This window comes from Ambystoma mexicanum, chromosome 7p (genome assembly GCF_040938575.1).
Source record: "Ambystoma mexicanum isolate Mex_15411 chromosome 7p, UKY_AmexF1_1, whole genome shotgun sequence".
Taxonomy (NCBI): domain Eukaryota; kingdom Metazoa; phylum Chordata; class Amphibia; order Caudata; family Ambystomatidae; genus Ambystoma; species Ambystoma mexicanum.
Window position 1 is genome coordinate 281,866,156 of NC_090939.1, and position 25,039 is coordinate 281,891,194.

General features: G+C 48.1%; 1 protein-coding gene across 2 annotated transcripts in view; it reads left to right on the top strand.

Moving 5' to 3' along the window:
• The window catches only part of SCAF4 (SR-related CTD associated factor 4), a 1,175,829-nt gene that overhangs the window by 761,135 nt on the left and 389,655 nt on the right, over positions 1 to 25,039 (top strand). For both annotated transcript variants that reach the window (XM_069636348.1, XM_069636349.1), the window contains exons 20-21: positions 10,030 to 10,110; positions 10,200 to 10,382. In XM_069636348.1, the coding sequence (XP_069492449.1) occupies positions 10,030 to 10,110; positions 10,200 to 10,382 (264 nt within the window). The remainder of the gene's footprint in view (positions 1 to 10,029; positions 10,111 to 10,199; positions 10,383 to 25,039) is intronic.

A 25,039-nucleotide genomic window follows, 5' to 3' on the forward strand; every position in this document is an offset into this window, starting at 1 on the left:
ATAGTGTTATGTTGCGGGTATTCCAGGATAGAGTTGGCGGCGGGGGGGGGGCAGTGCTGAGGTAAGATGGTGAGGAGCCCTGATTGGTAATGGAGATGGAATGGTGGTCTGTCCAGACGAGGGGTACATTCTGAATAATTTTGGTGGAGCAGTTAGGTCAGACCGCTAGTCTAGGGTGCAGCCCTTGGCATGGGTGGGTTCTCAGATTCTGTGTTTAAAGCTGAGTTGGGTTAAGGGGTTTTCGAAAGCTAGAGCATTTGTCTCATTGGTGTCCTGGAGTCAGAGGTTAAGGTCTCCCAAAAGAATGATTTGGGATCATGGTTTTGTATTTGAGGATAATAGGCCTGCGATGTCCTCCTCAAAGGAGGCGATAGGGCCTGGTGGTCGGTAGACAAAGTGAAGGAGCATGGTTTTGGAGGCTGTTAGTGGGATTTTAGCTGAGGAGTTCTGCAGATGGTAGGCTGGTGAGGGTAGTGTCTGAGGCCCAAGCGGGTTCTTGCTATAATGACAAGACCGCCTCCTCTACCTGAGTTTGTCAGCTCTAATTATTGTGCATCCCTCAGGTAGTGCTAAGGAAAGAGCCGGTCCAGCTGCCTGGTGGAGACCTGTTTCTGTAATGGCGAGGAAATAGAGGCTGTTTTCTAAGATGAGCTCTGCAACGTTAGAGGCATGGGCAACTAAACATCGTGCATTGATCAGGGGCCCTTTAAGGGTGGGAGGTGTTGCTGTGGTTCTTGGCTTGTGTGATCTAGGTGAGGCAGTGGGGGGGAGGGTGCTTTGATGATGGTGGCTGAGGTGGGCAGTGTGTGTATCTCAGTAGGAACAGGATGCTGAGTAGTAGGTGCAAGTGTTTCGGATTTGGGGGTGGGATTGGGTGATCGGGTTGGTTGATTCGAGGGTGGCAGGTGAGTGGTGAAGCGAGAACCTAATCTACAGTTCCTGATGTTCACAGGGCATGGCACCAGGGGAGTAGGGGCTGTGGTGTAACAAAGGATCCATTCCAAGGGACTGAGTAGGTTTGAGGAGGTGTCCCATTGGTGGAAGTTGGTAGCTGGAGCAAGGCTATTTTTGATTTGGAGTGGCGGGAGGAAGTTGATGGGTGAAATAAATTGGAATAGCGGGAGGATTGAGGCTATAGTGAGGGTGACTATGTAAAGTAGCAATGAGGTGGGTCTGGAGTCTGCGTTCAAGTTCCAGAAGACCTGTTCGGGGTCACGCTAATGTAGGACTAGAGATGTTTAGGGTGGCTAGACAACTGAAATGGGTGGCTTTGATAGGCTAACTAGAGGAAGTAGCCATGGTAGACAAAGTACATTCAGTCCCAACTTCACAGTGGCATTAGTGAGTGGAGTTGTGGTGTGAGCAGATTGGACGCTGTGCCACGCACTTCACTATTTACAAAGGAGGAGGTAGGGTGTGGTCAGGCATAATGACACTAGTACAGGCAAACAGGCATAACATTTAGAAGGTCAGGGATGGCATGGTACATTTCAGTATAATGGCAATATAGAAATAAGGACCGGCACAATAATGATACTAAGGTAGCGCAATAGTGGTAATATTACAGACATGTAACGTGGTTCACAGAAAGCAGTAGTCCGTTGTGGTAACAATACAGGTCGACTAGGCATAGCATATGTGATACAACAGTAACGGGAGCGAAAAGAATGTGGTCACATAGGAAGCTGCGTGGATTAGCGTGAGAAACCGAGTGCCTCGCAAAAGATCATGGAGGAGGTGTGGCGGACGAGATACAGGGCCGTAATATCGTGGTGAGCAGAAGGCTAGGTTAAGATCCAAGGATCATGGGCAGGGGACCTAAGATGCAGCATATAGAAGCTTAACATTACAGATTAAGGAATATAGAGCTGTGCGGGGTACATGGCGTAGAATGTCTAGATATAGATCTGCAAAGAATCACACGTGTACATAGGTGCCTTACAGTGCTACTCACGGTCAGAAGTCCATCTTAATTGCACATTTAAGAGTGAAATAGGTGATGTAGCTGATTTGATGCAGTCATGAAAGGTAGAACGTCAGTCGCTGTGGGCCGAGGCGAACAGGGGTGGAACAGGGCCTTATCTGCTGGGCCTTCGCGGGATGGGGTGAAGCCGGCTTCCGCTTGCCGGTGAATCCGGTCCGTGTATATGTGGAAGGTGGTTGCTAGGCGACGCAGCCCGCAACGAGGATCGGGAGGCTGGCTATGGGCCGGGCGGCCATTTTAGGTTCAGGCGAGATCAGCTGTGGGCAGGATCGTGCTCCGAGGCAATGTGAAGCACATTAAATTAAGGTGTACACCGTACAAATGAGCCTCTGGATGCTCACCTCATGGAAGAATGCTGATATTTGGCGGATATTTCCTCAGCGTGTACCGAGCACGGGACACAGCTGCTCCAGCAGCTCGAGTGTAGAAGGGAGGGGGCTCCTGCCCTCTGTATATGGCTCTTACACATTGCATTGGACGTATCCCGATAATTAGGTTACACACTTGATTCTAAGTGCATACATCTGATGCCAATTAGCTTTCCTCACACGAATAAAAGGCGGAACATTGAGACACACTCTGAGCAAGGTGGAACACAAGTACGAGTAGAACTTCTCTGGCGAAGGCAAACCTACTGGAGCAGAGCAATGAACTGAGGGACGAGAGCCACGGGTGAAGAAACCCAGGCGTTCCCTGCAGGAGGTTGTTGCCTAAAAAAGGCTGCGAGAGACACGTGGAGAAGGGAGAGTCCCAAACAAGAAGGCTGCATTTTCTTTCAAGGGCGCCAGGGACCCTCCCGGGTCAACGAAAGAGTTGGAGAGGCGAGGACAGTGGTACTAACCTTGACTGGTAAACTGGAAGACTGTAGAGACAAGAGAGAAACACACACAGCCGGTGAGTTGCCAAGCAATGTGAGAGACCGATGTGTGCTAAAGAAATGATTGAAGTGGCAAAATTATATTGCACAATCGAAGGCTGCACGCGTGTGGGTGAGACACGAAGAAAGACAGACCTGCGAATAAACATTGAAGAAACTATGGCTGTAAAGTCAGCAATGCTGAGTAACAGAGTGGTCTGGCGAAAGGAAGAAGACTACTCGAATGTCTCTGTGAAAGGTGAAAAGTTTATAGCGATAAAGTGAATGAACTGTATAAACAAAGTGATTGAAATTGGCCCAGGGGAAAGTAAACTGTGAACGTTTAACTTTTATACGCAATACAGAAAACTAGCCAGACCAGAAAGCACTACGTCAAATAACAAAGGAGTGCGAGTTGGAAGCTGAAAGGTTGAAGTGGTCCTGTGGAGGTCTGTAGACCAAAGCCACGCACATTTGAAAGTCTTTGACATCAGGAAACGGTCTGAGCCCGACAGAGGGAGACAGACGTGAACCTTTTGCTGAACTGTGTTTTGAGAAATTGGAAAGCAGGACTTTAACGTGTAAGGCCAGGCGGGCCTCAATCCACGTCTTTAACTGCTTTTATGTTAAGAGCCAGAGTGTCACCATGCCTACAGACACCGCCTTACTCTGTGCTGTCCAACGTGGGGCGGAGAGCTGACTCAGCCACATTTATTCGTTATATTTGAACACTGACTTTCCTTTTCACGCATATTCTCCTTTTCACATTCGCTTATACAACATATAGGGCAGGCATTAGGTTTTGTTAGTATAGGCCATTTTGATTTGACAGACACAACTTGGACTGTTTTTTTATTTTTTTTATTTGATGGTTGAGACTACTCCCATCTTAGCTATAGGGCAAAGTAGGAGTTTCTTCAACCCCATTGAAACTTCAATAAAAGCTTTAGAAATTGTACCTTTTGTGTCAAGTGTCCTACTTGTGATACCATGCCTCCCTTACACAGGGCAAATGTTAGTGAAAAAGGCATTTAAGATTCTTAAGTCCATTTGTAGAGTTCAGAGTAGCAGCTACCACCGGTGATCTAGTGGGATGACCCTCAGAAGTGGTCCTGGATAGTGATCTGGTAGCGGGACAATGCAACCATGATCAAGGGCGAGGGAGTGGTTCAAAAGATGTGATCTCAAGCCACTGAACCCCTCGACGGTTAAACTGTCCCAGGCATTAGTGAATCGCTGGGGAAGGCATAACTCACTGTCAGAGTCGTTGTGCAGGGTTGTTGGGTCACAGGTTCAAGGACAATCGCTGGCGGTCGTATTTCGGTTCCTCAGTAGACCTCAAATGGCTGATGGTGGTGGGCAACTAGTCATAGTGGTCCTCTGTGAAGAACTCTTATTTCGTCGTGGGACTGAACATTGACCCCAGACAGGGTCAATAGGCATACAGCAGCTCAGCGGTAGAACTTCAGAATCATAACGGGCTCCCTCCTCTACTGGTGGAAGAAACTCAAGGGGGTTTCCAGTGTCCCGGCCAGCAGAGCCCTGAGGATACCCAGGATGAATTCCAGCTGTTGGGCCAGAAGGGAAGAGTTTGAAACAAAGCACACCTGGATCCGGACCTTGCAGAGAAAATGCAAAGGTGCATGCTCAAATGACCCAAAACGTGCCAGATCTCGAGGGGGACAGCTGACTGTTTAGTCCACCAGTCGGGTTGGAAGGCACCTTGCAGAAGTCTTCTCTGTCGAGCAGTTCAGCTTCACAACGCGGTGATATTGGCAGTGCCAATGCTGTTTTCTGTTGTACCTTGATCGTGGTCTACTTCAGTGCCAGTGGTCAACTTGGCTTCTGTGTCCAGCTCAGCTCATCTCATAGTCCTATCGAGAATTCAGGCTGGGAGCAATCCCAGCCCTCCAGGAAAGTCGTTTGCAACATTCAGACTTAGGAGGTGGCTGTCCAGTAATGGACAGCCACCCACCCTGAATCTGCCCAGCAGCACCCATGCCCCTGGAGGAATGTGGATTGAGGGGACACAGCCCCACTTCCTGCCAGCTAACACACACTGCAAAACCTTGTCTGACTTTCTACAAGGAGCCTGCTAAGGTGTATGAAGAAAGTGAACGTCCCCTATTGTCCCCACCTATTAATGTGGGTTTTTCCACAAAGGACAGGCCATCTTCAACAGGGCTTAAAACACTGTATATCGTCCTCTTAAGTGCATTATTGCAGCTAAAAAGGCAGCAAGCAATAGTGTTCACACACAATAAGTGGGGGAAAAGTAATGACTGCGACCAGCCTGTTCAGAGAAAGCTCAGAAAGTAACAAAAATGTTAGAACCCAAGAAAGAGGACAGTGTCCCTTCTGCACTCCATATATGATGGCTTGTGCTGTAATGTTCAAAACGCATGTGATAAAAGGAGAGGACTGCTTCTGCACTGGTAGGCACATGGGCAACACTGTGCTGCAAAAATGACATTAAAAAGGGGGCTCTAGAGACCCCTGGCAGTGAACCACTTGGCGTGATTGCTGCTGTCATAGCAAAACATAATTGCCAAAACAAAAATGTTAGGCAAGATTGTATATAGTAACCCTGTGTGAGACTACACCAGCCTTGCCCTCTTGGCAATAGGTAACCCAACCATTGGTACAAGTCTGTACTACACAAGTTGGTAGAGTGACTGAGCAGCCAGGCTTATCCCAAGAGGGGTCAATGTGAGCTGAAGGGTTGTAACATAGATTCACAGTGACAAGTATTCAAATAGCACTTGAACTCAAGGTTTCTTGATTTAAATAATGTATTAATTTAAGTCTGTTTTAAAATAAGCCTTCTTCAGAAGGGAGCAATTGGCAACAATAAAAATACACTTCAACATACACTCCTTCAGGTCAATCAAGTAAAGTTGATACCCTTTTGGGGTGGTACACAGATGCTTCCTACACCCTGAAGTGCATCATAGTTTGGACACTCTGGACATTAATGTCACTTTGCACACATAAATGGTAATACTTAAGTTGTGGCAAAAAGGAAAAGGTTAGGGAAGGAAGCCATGGTTAACAAGTTTCACAAACGGGTAAGCACCTTTTGAACCCCCCAATGCAAAGTTGATGAACCCTTTCCCAGCTATACATGTAAGGTATGTATGACTTTTTGTAGGGATAGTTAAAACACATTCGGAGGGTAAGAAGAGTCTTTCCGGGAGCCAGGACAGACGATGTCAATTGAGCAAAGTCTAGGAGAGCTGAGGCACTTCATGAAGGTAGGTAAAAAGTCTTGCACAATGTTTAAGAGTTTTGTTGAAAAAAAAAAAACAATGTTGGACCACAAGCTTGGGAGGCTTGTGAAGGCCAAAGCTGCAAGCAACTCTGCAAAGGGCAGCCAATGCAAGTCTCCAGTGAGAACAGGCACACTACACACACAAGAGCTAAGTACCCCTTAGTTCACAGTTCCTTAGGGCCAAAGAAATTGTTCCAGCTGGCTTCTATTATAGTTTCTGCAGATCCTGTTGTTCCTGGGCCTCAGTCGTGGGGATAAGAGGGAGGACGCCTGGGGACTCCTGCACTACGAATTGAAGGTCGGCGGCAGCAATGGGCGCAATTCAGATCAGCAGCACTTTGCCGTTTCAGCTTCTCGTGAATAGCACCACTGCAGTTCTTGGACACCTTTTGGACTTTCCTTGCTTCTGGGGTCCAACACTCTAAGGTGGCTCAGGCTTGGCCAGCCCTGCTTCGAGGGAGTCCGGAGGATCTTCCTGGAGCTTGGGTTCGACTTAAAGAAGACACACTCTATTCTGGTGTGCTTCTCCCTGGCAATCAGTTCCTGCAGCAGCAATGGAAGTACAGCCAGCGCCGAGAGGATTTCCAGAGAAGTTTGTTTTGGGGTCGATTGGTCCCACCAACCCAAGGGGAGAAGTCGTCCTTTGCAGGGATTTTCTAGTCGAGGCAAATTCGGAGCTTCAGCACTGCCGCAGGGCTTGACCGGGCAAACCAAAGGTCCAGGAGTTGCAGCTAGCGTCTCTTCCAAGTTCTTCTTCGGTTTCTCCCATTCATTTTGCAGCCTAGCTGTCAATCACAAGGTGGCTGTCCCCCAAGGACAGCCAGCCAATCACCTTTGGGTGCATTCCTGTACCCAGGGAGACTAAGCACAGGGAGTTTTGGGCCCCTACCTTGCTTCCTGCCCTGCCAGACACGCTGTAGCCAGAGGCAGGCTTCACGAGTGAATCCCGCCAAAGTCAAAACGAACAAAGGGGCCAAACCTGGTTTGGCGCGCTGAGTGAATCTTAAGCCGGACCTTTCCAACAGGAAATGGTGAAAAAAAGACAACCTGGGCCATTTTGACAAAATGGGCACCCATGGGTGCTTTTCTGCATCTGCAATTGCAGCCCGCCGTAGAATCACTCAGTGGTAGTAAAAAGTAAACCACTGCCACCAGCCATTAATTGTACAAAGGGTAACATAAAAATGTAACATGAGAAACTAGACAAAAGGGATACTAAGTAACCCCTCCAGCACCCTATTCTAAGATGGTACGTGCTGGGTCTAGAAAGTTAAGCATGTAAATAAAGTCAATTTCACTTCACTGTTCTTGGAAACAGTATGTTAGGGAGAATTCTCAGAAATGTGCCAATTCCCTTATACCTTAGAGACCCCCAGCTCTTTTGCTGGACTTTTGGACTTTTAATTTCTAACCTGGAGACAGTGAGACCTTTTTCCCACTCTCTCGTGCATTTTTGTTTAATTTGGACTTTGTCAGACTCCAAAGTCAAAAGAAACAAACTCCAACCCTACAGTCCATAGTGGTATCCGAGAACTGCAGTGGTGCTATTTGCGAGAGCCGCAAGGAGCTGAAACCACAAACTGCCGCTGATCTGAAGTTTACCCATTACTAACGCAGATCTTCAATTCGTAGTGCAAGAGTCCCCAGACGACCTCCCTCTTGTCCCCACAACTGAGGCCCAGGAACAACAGGATCTACAGACCTATAACTGGAACAGAAGACAACTGGAACAGAAGCCAGCTGGAACCAATTTCCTCAGACCTAAGGTACTGTAAAACTAAGGGGTACTTGCCTCTTGTTTAGCATTGCTAGCTCTCAGTTGAGACTTTCTTTGGCTGCCCCTTGCAGAGTTGCTTGCAGCTTTGCCCCTCACAAGCCTCCAAGCTTGTGGCCCAACAGTGATTTCATTTTCTGCAAAGACTTCTGAAACGTTGTGCAAGACTTTTTGCTTGCCTTCAAGAAGTGCTTCAGCTCCTCTAGACTTTGCTCAATTGACATTGGCTGTCCTGGCTCCCTGAAGACTCTTCTATCCGAAGGACTTTGTGTTTTGGTCTGTCCCTCCAAAAAGTTATTAATTTATTGATTTTTTTCCACAAAACAATCTTTCAAAATAAGACCTTTTATATGACCGACCAGAATAAAAATCTAAGAAAAAATACATACTAACAGAAAGTCATGGTTACTAATAATTAAAATTGATATCAGTTATAACACATTTCTTTCACTAATGCAACAATAAAACGATCTTAAACACATTCAAGGAAAAAGATTTACAAAAAAGTATCCCTTTTCCAAAATGGTCTAGAGCAAATAAAAATAAGAAAACTAGGAAGTGTTATAAGCAAAAGCAATTCAACTAGATTACAGTACCAATTAATTTTAAATCTTTTAAGACGTATCACTTCATAGGTAAGAAAATTTTCATGTCTTTACGACAATCTTTGCTAAAACATAGTTGTATCTAGCATACTCGGCTCATGGACCAATCTTCGGAACCTTTTCAATCTAGAAATCCACTTCCCCGGGCACTCTGATAAGTCGCACATTCTATCACTTGTGTAGCTGGGAAAGGGTCAATCTACATTGCATTGGGGGGTTCAAAAGTACTTACTTGTTTGAGGTACGTGTTAACCATTGTTTCTAACCTTTTCCTTTTAACACCAAACTCAGTATTGCTCTAAATGTACCAGTAATATATTAATGTTCACAGTGTCCTAGTGTTTTAAGTCACCTCAGGGTGTAGGAAGTGTCTGTGCCATCCCAAATGGGTATATACTGATTTATTGAAACTGAGTATTTTTAAGTATATTTTAAGTGTTACATATTTGCTAGAAGGCTTATTCAAGCTGTCTGTTAAATAAATTAATATTTGTTTAATCAAACCTTGAGTGTACGTTTTATTTGGATACTTGTCCCTGTGAAAGTCTGTTACAACCCTACAACTCACATTGACCCCTCTTGAGATAAGCCTGGCTGTTCAGTCACTCTACCAACTTGTGTAGTACATGTCTCTACCAAAGGTTGGGTTAACTGTTGCCCAGAGGACAAGGCTGGTGCAGTCCCCCACAGGGTACTAATATTGCCTAATACAGGAGGTGAGTGAAATATAGATAAAGTCTCACCTTCTAATTCAATTGAAATAATCCCACTTAGTCGCTTAGAGAGCTGGGAGGCTCAGGGCAGAGAGGGAAAATGATATCTCCCAAATAGATTGGCTGTGCTATATCTTCCATTTAAAATGACCAAACCTTGCTATTCTAGAATTTAACATTTGAACTAACAATCTAGTTTTTTAAAGGGGGGTGTGGGAGATTTAACCTTCTCAAAGATTTTCGGTCTGAACCACAGTCATCTGAATTGCAATATAAACCAAGCTGACTTTGTCCCTCTATAAGTTATCCCATATGGTAATAAAGCGGCATCGATATGCTTGTGTTGATTGAATTCTCTAAGAAGGGCAGATTTATTTTTGTTCCAAGACATGTCTGTTTTTCGAAGCCAGCCTTATTTTTTTTATTTAAACCTGGTAAATCGTGCATTCATTGATTAGTCTTCAGGAACTAGTTCCCGATTCTGAACACCTTGTTACCCACCCGCTATAGCAGAGCCTATAGCTCAATAGTGCCATAGGCTTTCACTTCTTTTGTGCTGGTTTGTGAAGTCCTTTGAAAACCATGGGAAATGTTGCTGAAAGATGAACTTGCTTTCTGCAATTGTAAGAGGACTTGTTCATATGGTGAAAATGCATTTGTCATATGATTATCTAGAGATGGTGCTGGTCATTTGTTCTGCCAATATATAGAGCTTGGAAAAAAAAATTGAGAGCGGGGGCCATTCTGTACCTGCAGCAAATAACTGGCCATACAAACTGAAAATCAAATGTGTATTGATAATACTGTAAACCTTTTTTATTTGTAGGTTTCTTTCCTCATGGTCCTCATGGACAGCTTCCTCCACCAGTATCTCATACTCCTACTCTTGGAACAAACATCCCAACCAGTGAGTGCTTTGCTTACTGCAAGGAGGGGCATGGTCATGAGGTGATGTTGAAACTAGACATTTATTTATATAATTCTTTTTTTTTTTAGCTATGTCAGCTGTGTCTGATGATACTAAAAAAGAAACTCCTCTTGGAAGCCCCATTTCAGAGATGACTGGGCCTAGAGAAAAAAATGCAGAATCTGACGAAGGGGCTAATAAATTTGGGCCTGTTCCACCCTCAAGGCCTACCAACAATCCTACATCTACTAGCACACCGATTTCTCTTCTTGGTAAGTTCATTTTATGTTGGATCTTTAGTATGTGTTGTGTTTAGCGTGCCTATGTGGTTGTTTTCTTTGGCAGTGAACCTACACCTACTAGGATAATTTGGCTTTCTTTTCTTTTTTGTACATGGACATCAGTAACAAGGTGTGATCAGAAATCATGTTAGCAGAACTGGTGTATTTGATAGCATTGTACCCTTCAGTTTTTCGTTTTTTAAACATTGTATTTGGCATTTTGAGGACCACTCCTATTTAAAGAAGCAAAAGCAGTAACTGCAGTTCAGTCATTCTGTAATCTATTGTCATTTTGTTTATTGCGTCACAGCGGGGGAATGCACTAACAATATACATTAATGTTATGAGCTGGGATGCTGATGGGACAGCAGTTTGTTTGCTTTGTATCTTTAAAGTTAGTACTATTAAATTGTGTAGCTCTAACAGCATACTTTGAATGCAACATATTTTGGATGCTATTTGGCAGGGTTCTTTGGTCCTCTATTTGCCTACCTTGGATTCTTCTTTCTCTTTTTGCGACAGTTACATTTCTGGAGTACTTTCTCACAGGCACAGTTACTCAAACAATTTATGCATTAACTTTGCTGTAAACAAATTCCTAGAACTTAACATCTTTAAATAGAATGGTGCCTTACAGGCCACTAATGCACCATAGTTTTTTTACTGTCTCTTGGGCCATCAGTTTGCATAGATTTTCTGTACCTCATCAAACATGCCCTTATCAGGGTGGATGCAGTGATACTATAATTTTAAGTCCTTCATTTCTTTCTCCTGGTGTTATCTCTGCAAATGCTCTGCATTTTTCATGCCTAATAGGATGCGACACCCATTCATATGGCAAGTAGTTGTCAACAAAATTAGTTTAGCAAAATGCAGCTTTGTGCTAAATGCAAATGTCTATGATGCTGGCTCACCAAGCAGCCCACAACCTTGGTTTATTGCTGTAGTGATTCTAATTTCAATTAATTTATCCAAAGCCGAAGAAATGTTAGAAAGCTGTACACAATACCATTTCCCAGATAGTGGAGCCCACCAATTGTCCTATTAGTTCTTGGCTTTTAATTGATATGGTTGCCTACTTATGGGTTTGCTTTTGGGCTCTGCTAGAGAAAACACATTCTGTTTGGTGTGCACCTTTGAACCCATACTAGAGCGGTTTCTTCAACTCTACTTTTGAGCCCTGTGTTGAGGTTAAGCTGTCATAGTTCCCCATTGCAGCTTTTTTAAAATACAGTTGTCGCCAAAGAGTCTCTTTGTAGATTAACGTGACAAAGAGACAAGTATTCATACTGGAAGTGGTAATTATGCAAATCGCTTCTATTTTCCCACTGTAATCTTCTGTAGAGGAACATCTAGGTAACAAACAGCATTAGGCTTTCTTTTATGGCCCGTGTAGTTGACTTTTAGTCGGGCATTCTGTGATCTTGGCAGCCAACCAGCAGTTACAGTAGTGCTGAATTTGTGAGTTTTTATAAACATGTGTCTAACCTTCTTTTACATTTAATATTGCGGTAGTACATGCACCTGAAACTTTTCTATTTGAAAATGTAATGAATAACCTATATTTTAGCTGATTGAAGATCCACAAATCTGTTTCATTTTGCCAAAGTGTCCATCATCTGAATAGCCATATATAGTAAGGGTACGATGATGTGTTTGGGGAAAATGTTGGCCTGTAATCTTCAACAACATGAGCAATAGAAACCATAGAATGTAGTGACAACAAATTTACCTCAAATTCTGCTCCCATAAAACAGACAAATGATCCAATTGGACTAATGCTATTAATAGCTTGTAATAAAGATTGTCCATAATAAATTACTAGAAAGTCTTAATTCTATTAAAGACACGGAGGTGAGCATTATGCTTCTTTCTTTATTGAAACAAGTAAAAAAAAAGCTCAGCAGCAAGATATTTTGTGCACCTGGGTGCAATAGATAATGTGCATCAAGAAAAAAGGTGCACCAAATATAACAAAACATATACACAACATATTAAACACATCATTGAAAGTAAGAATACTGCATTTCCCTCAAGGCCTCCCTAAAGTCCATCTATAGGCCGCCAACATGTGACCTAGTCCTCCAATGGGTATCCACATCCCTTCATAGAACTTCCTTTTTCGAGGCTGCGAACTTGGCTGTCCAAAGTAGAATAGTAACTGTAGCCATCTTGTACGAGAAAACTGGGTCGAGCTGGCGATCAGAAGGATTTGTCTGCAGGTGCTGTCGAGAGGGATAAAGAGTAGAATTACTTCATGTATATTACAACCCTAGTTCCCTTAGCGGGGTGGGAGAGAAAGTTCGTTGAGTTATTCTGACAGAAAAACGCATATAAATTCCAACTTACACACTGCTATATTCTCGCCGGGTGGGATAATGCTTGCCTCCGTTTAAGTTATTATGGAAAATATTTATTCTATGTCAAGACCGGAGGCTCACATTATGCTTGTTTAAAGATTACTTACCACGATGGATGCCGCCTGATCTACCAGTTTTAGGTAGAATTGCTTAAATATTGATTCGCTTGCCCGGTCTGCCATCCTCATTGTCCTCTAGGTGTACTCCAGCCTGAAAGGCTTTTTAGGCCTTGGCTCCTCTAACAGAATGGGCTCCGAAGTGCTGGGTATCGATCCCTGCTTGAGTGAGAGTCCAACGCACCCAGCGTGCTAAAGTTGGAGTGAAAACTGCCTTGTGTGGGTTACGCAGAGCTATCGGTGGTTTTGTTAGGGGAGGTCCTGAGCGGAGCTGTTTTTTCTTTGTAAACCTTCAAGCATTTACCAAGCAAAGCTTGGGCTAGTCTCTAAAGGTGGGACAAGAAATCACTCTGGAGTTGCATTTCGTCCTCCTGTGTGGATGAAATACGATGCCATCAGGAGAGAAGGTCCTACCCGCTAGATCGAGAGCCCTGACATCAGAGACTCTCCTGCAAGAGACAAGGCAAAGCAGGGTAGTACGTTTGCCGGAAAGGGCCGGCATGGATAGCTCCTCGTTATGTGGCCATGATGGAAAAAGATTCAGTACTTTATTAACGTCCCAAAGCTTGTCGTAGCGGGACGGAGGTGGGACTGTAAGTCTGACGCCCTTGAGTAATCTGCAAACGAGATGGTGTTCTCCTGCTTGGACCCCTTGGACGAGGTCATGTCCAGCAGAAATGGAAGCTAGGAAATTAAGGATCTCCTCTACAGGTGCTGAAACTGGATGTAATCCTTTCCTTCTGCAACAGTTGCTCCAAGAGTTGGAATACCTCTTAAGGGTAGCAGGAGCCCAGCTTTCCTCGATGAGGCTGACCGCCATGCGCGTCATGCTGGGGAGACTCCACTTTGACCTGAAATCTTCCAGGCCGCTAGGATCTGTGACCCGCTGAGAAGGGGGTGACGCTGTCCTGATGGATCTAGTAGGAGATCCAGAAACTGGGGTAGTGGGATTGGAGAATCCGAGGAACGTTCCAGAAGAACTGGATACCAGGTCTGAGAGGTCCAGACCGGTGCTAATAAGTACTAGATCTGAATGCTCCTGATGGGCCTTCGCCAGGGTCCTCGCTATCATGGTGAATGGAGGGAAGGCATGATGGAGTCCCTGAGACTATTGTTGCAGAAATGCGTCTGTTGCAGCTGCTGCCGGATCCGGCCTCTGGCTGTAAAACACTGGTGGTTGGGTGTTGAGTCTGGATGTGAATAGGTCTATGGACATGGGACCCCAGACTCTTTGAAGTCGGAGAAAAACTTCTCTGAGCCTCCAGTCGCTGTAATCTGTGGAATGTCGGGAGTACCAATCCGCTACCACATTTGTAAGACCAGGGAGGTACTCTGCTGTGACTGGAATCCAAAGCTTCAGACAGAAATGCCAGAAGTCGTTGGCTAATTCGGCTAGAGGCCTCGATTTGGTGCCACCAAGATAATGTACCTTACTGCTGAAATGTCCACTTTCAGCAAGATAAAGCAACTCTCTCTGCCCCTGACAAAGGAGCGTACCGCGAAGGAGCCAGTGAGAAGCTCCAGGCAGTTAATATGTAGATTCAGCTCCTGAGGTGACCAGGTTGCCCCCGTGGCGATGGGGCCGCATCTCGCTCCCCACCTGGGGTGACTGGCATCTGATTCAATGATATCTGGAGTGGATCCGATGATTGCTCTGCCGTTCCAGGCTTCCATGTGAGTAAGCCACCAGTTGCGTTCCGTCCTCGCCTGAGGTGACGGTGTCAGGCGTTGGGAGTAAGAAAGGCTGTGTCTTAGGTGCTGGCCTTTCAATCTCTGTAATTCCCTGTAGTGAAGGGGGCGAATCTCTCGTTTGGTGGAGTGAATTTTGGCTGCAGGAAGGCGGAGTTGAGAATTCTGAGTATCCACAACGAACCCCAGAAATTCCAGATTCCTGGATGAAGAATTGACTTTTCCCAGTTTATGAGAAAGCCGAGGCTGTGGAGTACATCTATGGCTAGTCTGGTCTGCCTCCGAACTAGCTCTTGTGATTGAGCCATAAAGACGATGTCATCCAAATAAATTATAAGTCGGACACCTTGTTCTCGTAGGTGGGCTACTACTGGCCTTAGAAGCTTGGTAAAAACCCAAGGAGCTGAGAAGAGCCCTAAGGGGAGACTCGTGAATTCCCAGTCTAGATTTTTACATGAAAATCTTAGATAACCTACGTGTCTGATGAATAGGCACTGCGAGGTAAGCATCCTTCAGGTCTAGACGCATGAGCCAATCGTTTGGTCTCAGGAGGTCCCTGAGCATATGTATACCTTCCATCTTGAAATGGCGGTAAATGATGAATTAATTGAGTTTTTAAGTTTGACTGGGCGCACTTTTTGTTTTCTGCGCACCAGAAAAATGGGACTGAAGAAATCTCCTTGAATTGAGCAGGGGCAAATTGCTTGTTTCTGCCATAGGTTGTGTATTTCATTGTCCAACGCTATTTGGTCTGTTTGGAACATTGCTCTAGGGGTAGGGCAGCTAACTTCAATGGGTTGCGCGAAAAACTCTAGGCACAGACCGCGAGCTGTGTCCCTGACCCAGGTATCCCAAGCTCTTGCAAACATGGCTAGCCTCCCTCCTATAGACGTTTGTGGCGCAGGCGCTGTTATAAGTACACTGACCTGAGGATTGTTGTTGCTGGGCTGGGTGTCTAGCTGCTCTTCTCCAGGCACATACTCTTCCGCATCCTTTTGAGGGGAAGAATGTGTCGGTGCGCTCTTGCCGGACGTTATGCTGATCCCTGGAGTGCTGAGGTCTTTATCGAAGAAATAACGGCCGGAGGAGCGACCTCTACTTCGTCCGGCCCTGGAGAACATTTTGGAAGCGAAGACTCTTTATGGAGGCCTGAGCTTTGTCCGAAGTGGTGAATTTACCGACTAACTTTGTCATTTCCTGACTCTGTATCTGCTAATTCGCTTCGTTTGGCGTCGATTTTAAATAGAATGCCTTTACGACGCTCGGTTGACTTGGCGCAACTAGCATTTCCCAAAATGCAGATGGCCCGCTGAACCCAGCCTGATGGAATCATCGGGTCAATGGGATTGGATGTTTTGATGGCTGCTTCAGCTAGGCCCAAGATCTTAGCTAATGGTCCTGTAACCTCCAGAACCTTGTCCTGACAAGACTTCCAGGCACGGTCTATACCTTTCCTGGGGTCTTAGTTTTTGCCCAAAAAGGCGATAATTTTTTAATCTAGCTCTGGTGTTAGAGCTACCTTGTCTGCACTATCTGGACGAGGGCATTTGGCTCGGAGCTTGGCTCTGACTTCCTTATGAAGGGGTTTTCACAGTCTGGAATAGATATATTTAGCTGTCCTGGAAGACCGTTCCCAGTCAGTGGATCTGGAATGTATTGGATCCTCTGGCACGAACATCCCTTTAGGAGACTGGTTCCCGGATGACTTCTTGGTGATGAGGGCTGCCGCAAGCCCGGAGCTTGAGGGCTTCGATCCCTCTGCTTGAAAGTCCTCATCGGAGGAGGTGTGGGAGAGATCAGCGTCGTATACGCTTCTGTTCTGATCGTCTTCTGTGCCCTGTCTGTCTCCCTCCGGCCTTGAGGGTATATTACCCCCGTTATCTTCCTCGGGATATGAGGGTCCATCATGGGAAGGGGTTGCCTTCCTGTCCATAAAGGCTTTCTTTAGCCTGGAGAAGGCGTCCGTTACGGCAGCTGTGGCATGTTCTGGCTGGCTCTGGGGGAAGGGGGGGTCGGAGAGCTTCTGCTCTTTCGAGCCGGAAGACATCCCCCTTCAGTAAGGTGCTTCCTCTTTTGGGTCGTTTTCCTCCCTGGTGGAGAAGTTTCTCGTAGGTGCTCCTCAATTGTATCGAGGCACTGTTAAATAGGTAGGAGCATGTTAGTCACTGCCTTTTTAATGTTGGTCTCAGCCGTAGACCCATCACTTTTTGCAGGCTGTTTGCCATTGCCACCTCATCAATATAGCAGGTATCTTCCTCACACTCAGACCAAGCCTGATCTGATTGAGGGGAGTAATGCGCTGCCATGGTTAGTTAAAAGTACCTTTATACACTTTATTTTTTTTTCCTCTGGGCTTCTGAACGCCTTCTCTAGCTCAGTAATAATAATTCAGCTTCTTAATAATGTCCTGAAAACAGCTGAAACCAGGAGGATTTCTTCCCCCCTTTTTTTTATATATGCTAATTCGTTAAGCTGATAAGGTTAGATCACTCCCGTGATTATTCTGCTCTTTGCTGTTAATCCGTAATATAAATACAGCTTCACCACTGTGAGGGTTCCGGCGCTCGCGCTTACAAAAGACTGTTATAATACTAACGGTCATGCGCACTTAAGCGCCGGAATCCTGAGGAAAGGACTGCGGGGAGCAGGAGCTCCCCTGGCTTTTCTGCGGCGGCTCAGCAGGCCTCCGGAAGGCCGCCCTGGCTTCTCCCGAGCCTTAGGAGAAAAACCCAAAGAGCCGGGGGAAGCAAGCGCGAGGCCACAGAGTGGCCCGCCGCCGCGGGCTTCAATCAGCTGTTCGGAAGCTGATGAGACGCGTACGAAGGAATTTGTGCAGCGTAGCCTCCAATGCTATCTCCGGCGCCAGCAGGAAGTAGCTGGCGTCGGAAGGAACACCAAATAGAGGTACAATATAAATATGAACATGGTCCAAATCAAAACGCGTCGGAAAGGAACGCAAAGCGAAAATAAAATATTATTTTTATAAACACAGTGAAAATCATAACATTGTAATCATGTCAACAATTTAAGTAAATCTAAAAGTAACATATGCAATTGAAAAATCTTCATAAACAGTGCTAAACATGAATGTACTTATCTGCTCACAAGCAGCAAACAAAGAGGAAGTTGCATCATGTTCAGGACTGTTTATGAAGGGATGTGGATACCCATTGGAGGAGTAGGTCACACGTTGGTGGCCTATAGATGGACTTTAGGGAGGCCTTCTGGGAAATGCTTTTTTCTTACTTTCCTCAGACCTATGGACTTTCAATGATGTGTTTAATATGTTATGTGTATATGTCTTGTTATATTTGGTGCACCTTTTTTCTTGATGCATCTTATCTATTGCATCCAGGTGCACAGAATATCTTGCTGCTGAGCTATCTTTACTTGTTTGAAGCATAATGTGATCCTCCGGTCTTTACATAGAATTCTCAAGTTCTACTGGATTAGGGCGGGCATACGTTTTTTTGAAATGCATCAATAGATTTTTTTTTGGTTTTTTTGTTGTGTGCTAGTCATCTCTTGTAGTGTTGCGCTTTAAAGATAGAATTGAGCTTTGAGGAAGAAACGCCTGATGACGCTAACCACTAGATCATTGATTTTGTGTGCTTGCACTCTCAAACCTCAAATGTATGCAATGGATTCAGGATTTGAAGAATGTGCTGAATGATGAGCTGAAGCAGAATTGCAGGGAAAAAACAAATTCCAGCAGGGTCATGAAGACTGATCTGGATTAAGGTGGCAGTGCGTCCTAGTCCATTTGTTAATGCCTTGCTGGGATGTGTTCTTAAATCATAGCTATTAGTCTCAAAAGCGACGTTTCAAAAGGAAGTGCTAAACAGTTTTGTGAAATTGGGGAGCACATGGAAACCCACTATTGAAATAATAAATATATACATGTTTAGACTTTGAGGGAAAGTGTGTGCGCGCCCCTCCAATAATCTAGCATTAGTTGTACTCCTCTTCAGCACCTCTGCATGTCCACTTTTTCTTTTATTTGACCTATTTCAGTACAAAACCTAGCTTTGGTAATCAGTTGAACAACGTGAATGAGAGGTTGCAGGATTACTTTAGATTGTTGTAGGGGTTGTGACACCTCCCCTCAAAATATGGAATTTTTCAGTGGTTTGCGCTCTCCCACAGATTCCTCATCTTAATAGATAGCCTCCAGCTGTTCTCTGAAAATCTTGACGGTGTGTAGTACTGCTTAGCTATATCCTTCCAGCTCTCGTGGGCCTCGACTCCAGCAATCCTTGATCCCCCGACATAACGTTGACCGCCATATTTATGGAGTGCGCCATGTCCCCCTATCTCAGTTCAATTCTTTCTGTGCTCTCGGCACGCTGTTCAGAACACGATCAAGTCACTATTTTTCTCCAGCATGGGGTCTGACATGGATTCACATGCTCATGAATATTCCTCATCGTCAGGCTGGGAATCCTTGGTAAAGAAGAAATCAGTTTCGTTTCTGAACTGTCTTTCTACTAGTAACCAATCACTGGTCTCTGGGTCATACTGCCCCCAGACAATGACTGCCCTCTACCTAAGCCCCTCCTGGCAGCCATCTTCAGATGTTTACCGCACGTTCAAGTGTTGGGAGTCCTTGTGCTATAGCTCTCAAGCTTTTACTGCGTTTTGCGATTTTTCAAAGAGTTTAATCTCATTTTTTTGGTCACTCGAACCTCAAGCTCCACCGTTTCTACTTCCGATCAACAGGGACCAGTTTCGGAATTTCCTACGCCCCTCAAGGGCAAAGGTTTCGTCGAGTTACGCTTCTTGGAGGAGTCCAGAAGAACTTGAGGCCTACCCCGTGGACATGGCCCAGGACAAAGGAAGCTCGCTGCCCGGATCCAAGCTGTTCAGGAACTGCCCTGGATGTGGATTGCAGAATGTGTTCAAGGAGGATGAGCATTCTAGATGACTCGACTGCCTTCACGAAGACAAAACGCATGTGGAGAAGGACTGCGTTTTGCAAGAAAATGTCGGAGCGGACCATGAAGGATCAGCGTATCCGCCTCACCAACTGGCTGGAAGGGAAGAGCCCAGCGGTAGGTGTGAAGAAGAGGTCCGAGCGGTCTTCTAAGTCCTTTGAGGGTGCTCCAGCGACGGGGGCCCAACAAAAGGCTAAGTACTGCGGGCACCGGGAGCCAGGCAGGGCCCACTTTCACCGACGCCATCAACCACGAGCCAACGCTCTGGCTCGGGGAAGAGAAAATCTGAGAACCCAGGTAAGCTTCTGGAGAAGCCCCGTTCGATCCCGACGGCAACAGCCGAGGAGGAGCGAGGCAGTGATCCTCCCCCCAAGGTGAAAGCCTCAAGTGCGCCTAAAGTCGTTAAGGCCTTGATTCACCCGGCTAAGGCCTCTAACGAGGGAGTTGTGGCGGCCCTGGCGAAGCCTGTGGACGCTCCCCAAGTGGAGGCGACCTCGGGGCCCAGAGTTTCCCTGCCCCCGCATAGGGAATCCTCTTTTCAGACCATCGATAACACCCCCGTGAGAACCCCGGTGGAAAAAGAGGGGGGGGGGCGTTGGCCATCACTAACACGGATACAGCCTCTGAAGAGGAGCTGGCTGGAGTCGTGAAGATCCTCAACAAGAAGTTCGAGGGGGTCCGGTCCCACAGGAGGGATCCTGACGAGGTGGACTAAGAGCAAAACGGCGGTGCCGACGAGGTTCCCGTGGAGGCGGAGGATTCCACTCCCCAACCGTCGTGCCTGTCACAGCCGGTACCTGAGCCACGAGACAACTCGGGAGCCATCTTGATGGCGATCCAGGCCTTATGTACGGAGATAAGGGCGAGGTTGCACTTACCCCCAACGGACGATCCAGCGGAGCCTGGCCCGTCGGGGAGCCCTCCAAGCAAGCGGAGGAGAGTTCATCCCCCCTGCCCTTCCAGCCTTCGCGGCCCTCACAGCCTTCATCCCCTTCCCCTGATCCTAGGGAGGACACGGGAATAGAGACGGCCACGACGGGGACGGATGACGACAGTGGTGAGGGGATGGGCCTTCCATCACCACCCCCTCGAGCCTCCCCGCCCGATGAAATTTGCTCCTTTCACGCCATGATTGCCAGGGCATCCGAGCTCTTCGAGCTGCCCCGAAGAACAGAAGAATGAAGGTTTCTTCTATCAACGGCATGAGGCCAAAAGGAAGACGGTCCTCTAGGTCCTGTTACTTGACGACATCTGGGACGAGGGGCTGTTGCTTCTGAAGAACCCGTCCACGACCCCTGCCAAGAGAGACCGGTACGAAAAGTACCAGTTCCCGGATTCCGCCCCTCTGTGCCTTAGGGCGCAGCTGACCCTGGATTCGGTCGTCTCGGCGGTTGGCCAAGAAGGCGGCAGCAGGGGCTACGGCTTCGACTTCAACATACCCCCGCCCCCCATAACCCGCTTCCCTCCGAACGTCGAGGGGAAGAAACTGGATGCCATGGGGCGACAGGTCATCTCGGCGGCGACAATTAAGACGGCCAACGCCCTAGCGATTGTGGCACGCTACGGCAGGGAGCTTTGGTTAAAGATAGCTCCTCTGCTGGACTTCCTCCCGGACGACAAGAGGGCGGAGGCCCTGGAGATCCTGCAGGAAGGCGAGGTGGCGTCGGACCATGCCATAACGGTGGCCACGGACATTGCTGACACTGGTTTCTGCCAGTTGGGCAGCGGTGTTCGTCTTCGACAGCGTGGTTGGCTCAAGGCGACCAATTTCCGCCAGGACGTGCAAACCAGAGTTTTGGACATGCCCTTCGACGGGAATAACCTGTTTGGCAGGACAGGGGATGAATCACTGCAGGCCGTCGAGGCCGACAGACGGCCCGTGCCTTGAGGGTTTTGCGGCAGCGACGGCCGCCCTTTCGGAACTCCGGAGGCAAGCAAGGTGCCTCCAAAGGATTCAGCTGCGGGTCCTCGACGCACCGCCAGGCGGCCCGCTCCTCGTCGCAGGAGGTCTACAGAGGACACAGCAAGTCAGGAGGATCTCGTTGTCGGCGGAAAGGCCGCTGCCAAGCAGGACTGAACCGGCTGTAGCGTTGGGCCCCCACCAGAGCACCCCGATGGGAGGCCGGCGGGCGAAGTTCGTCAACGTGTGGGAGTCCATCTCCACCGACCAATGGGTGCTGGATGCCCTGGCCCGCGGGCACACTCTCGTTTTTAAAGAAGTGCCCCCGTATTCCACCCGTGGCCAGGAAGGAAAACCATGTCCCTCAACTGCTGCTGGAAGTAAGGTCGATGCTGAAGAAAGGAGTCATCAAGCTCGTCCCAAAGAGGCTCCGGGGCTCTGGAGTGTATTCGCGATACTTTCTCGTAAGAAAGAAGACCGGCGGTTGGCGACCCATCCTGGACCTTCGTCGTTTAAACAAGTACATCAAGGCTCAGAAGTTCCGGATTGTCACCCTCCAGCACGTGCTGGGGCTGCTGGAGGAAGGCGACTTCCTATCGTCGCTGGACTTGGAGGATGCCTACTTTCACATCTCCATTCTAAAGGACCTCGAATGTTTCTGATTCGTGGTCCAAGGTCGGCACTACCAATTCAAGGCTCTTCCTTTCGGATTGAAGTTGGTGCCTAGGGTATTCACCAAGTGCCTAGCACTAGTGGCGGTGCGGCTGCGCCTGCAGGGGATCCACGCCTACCCCTTCATGGACGATTGGCTCATCTGAGCGAAGACGAGAGAACTCGCCGTCGGGCACACAGCAAAGACCGTCGCTCACGGATCTGGGATTCTCCATTAACTTCACCAAATCCCACCTGGTTCTGTCACAGGTCGCACTGTTTCTGGGAGCCTTCCCATCGGAGGAAAGGACGAAGGCCATCGTGGGCAAGGTGCAGTGGCTGTTGACCATGGACGTGGCCAGGGTGAGGTCCATCAAGTCCCTTCTCGGCATAATGTCCTTGTGCATCTTCCTAGTGCGCCTGTGCAGACTGCGGATGCGGCCACTCCAAGAGTTCCTCGACGCCCGTTGGATGCAAGCGGCGGGCAGCTTCGAAGACAGGATCTGGCTCAACAAGACCTTCCGCCAAGCGATCCGGTGGTGGGGCACCCGCGCGCATCTGGCGACGGGTATGGACTTCCAGACCCTGGCACATCAGGAGACTGTGACGATGGACGCCTCCCTGGAGGGATGGGGAGCGCACACTGGAGATCTCCACGCAAGAGGCCTTTGGCTCCCAGAGGAGCGGTCACTCCACATCAACATACTGGAGCTCTGGGCCGTGTTCTGGGCCCTCGGGTCATTCATTCCGTCCCTCAAGGGCAAGGTGGTGAGGATCTTCACCGACATCACCACCACGATGTTCTACATCCGGAAGCAGGGAGGTACCAGATCCCCAGCCCTATCCAAGGGAGCCCAGGATCTGTGGCATTGGCCCTTTGCCCAGGGGATGTTTCTGGTACCCTTTCATTCAGCAGGGATAAAGAACACCATCGCCGACTCACTCATCAGGGAGCTGCGCTCGTGCCACGAGTGGGAACTGTGACAGGATCAAGTGGATCTGCTATTCCGACGATAGGCCAATCCCCAGATCAATCTATCCGCGACGGCGACGAACACCAAGTGTCGGATGTTCGCCAGCGGGTTTCCCCAGCCGGGGAGCATAGGCGATGCCTTCTTTCCCCTGGGACGGCCTGTTCCTGTATGCGTTCCCACCGTTGCCGTTGCGACTCATCAACCAACTCAGACGGTCCCGGTGCAGGATGATCCTCGTTGCACCGGCATGGCCGAGACAGATCTGGTTCCCGGACCTTCTGGACATGTCAGCGTCCCCCCCAGTCAAACTGCTGACGGACGCGGATCTCCTCGCCAGAGAAGGAGCGCCATCCTCCACCACGACCCGGGGTCGTTGAACTTGCGCCTGGCTCCTGCAGCACTAGAGTTTGGAGGATACAATATACCGGTGGACTGCAAGGAGGTGCTTGCAAAGGCCAGGGCGTCCTCGACTTTCAAGTGCTATGGACATAAGTGGAAGAGGTTCTCTGTCTGGTGCCGTGCACAATAGATTATCCCTCTGCACATTACGGCCCCCAGGTGCTGCCGTACCTACTGTCGCTGGCCAAGGCGGGGCTAGTGCACACCTCCATCAAGATACATCTAGCAGCAATCTCCCGCTACGCCAGAACTCTGGGACGATCGTCCGTGTGGTCCCATCGCCTGGTGAAGGAGTTTATGAAAGGATCGTTCTGATCATTCCCGCCAGTGAATGCTCTGGCCCCTACGTGGGAGCTCAACATGCTGCTGAGCAGGCTCATGGGGCCGCCATTCGAGCCTCTGCATTCGGCACCGTTGAAGTTCCTCTCATGGAAGGCTGTTTTTCTTGTGGCCATCGCCTCCGCACGACGAGTGGGAGAGATCCAGGCCCTCTCCTGTAAACCTCCATACCTGACTTTCCACGAGGGTGGTGCTGAGGACGCAGCCCTCCTTCGTGCCCAAGATGCCGTCGGACTTCCATCTCAACAAGCCCTTGGTGTTGCATGTTTTCTTCCCGTCGCCGGCTGAGAGGACTTTGCACTCGCTGGATGTAGCTAGAGCGCTGAAGTTCTACGTGGACCGCATGAAGAGCCTTCGGAAGACATCACAATTGTTTGTGAACTTTGGACCTGTGAACCAAGGGAAGGCCCTCTCGAGGGCTTCCATTTCCAGATGGCTCTCCGGCTGCATCATACACTGTCACCAGTTGGCAAACCGACCGTTGGCTGGCCGTCCGAGAGCCCACTCGACCAGAGCGATCGCTGCTACCACGGTTCTTGTCTGGCGTACCCCTGCTGGACATCTGCAGGGCTGCTACGTGAAGGTCGACGCACACCTTCACGAGATTCTACTGCGTCGACCGGGATTCCGGGGAGGAGTCCAGGGTCGGCCTAGCAGTGCTGCGCAACCTGTTCGCCTGAAGGTGGGCCTGGTGAGAAGGTAAGAGTTGCTTAATGTTGAGTTGATGAAATGCTTAATGTTGATCCTTGCCACCTCCCGTGGTTGTGCATGTGTGTACTGCTATGTATTCTTATATTCATGAGCATGTGAATCCATGCCAGACCCCATGCTGGAGAAGGGACAAGTTACTTACCTGTAACTGTTGTTCTCCAGCATGGGTCTGGCATGGATTCATATGCAAACCATCCCTCCTACCCTTCTGCGGCTCTTCACTTGGTGCTAATGACACTTTACGTGCTATCAAATCTGAAGATGGCTGCCAGAGGAGGGGCTTAGGTAGAGGGCAGTCATTGGCTGGGGGGCACTATGACCCAGAGACCAATGATTGGTTACTAGTAGAAAGACAGTTCAGAAACGAAACAGATTTTTTCTTTACCGAGGATTCCCAGCCTGACGGGGAATATTCAGGAGCATGTGAATCCATGCCAGACCCATGCTGGAGAACAATAGTTACAGGTAAGTAACTTGTTCCTTGTGTGCCTCTGTCCATTCCCAAACCTTCGGGTTTGAAACACTGCCGGGACTACAGATCTAACATGTCCATCACAGACCCACATAATGTATGT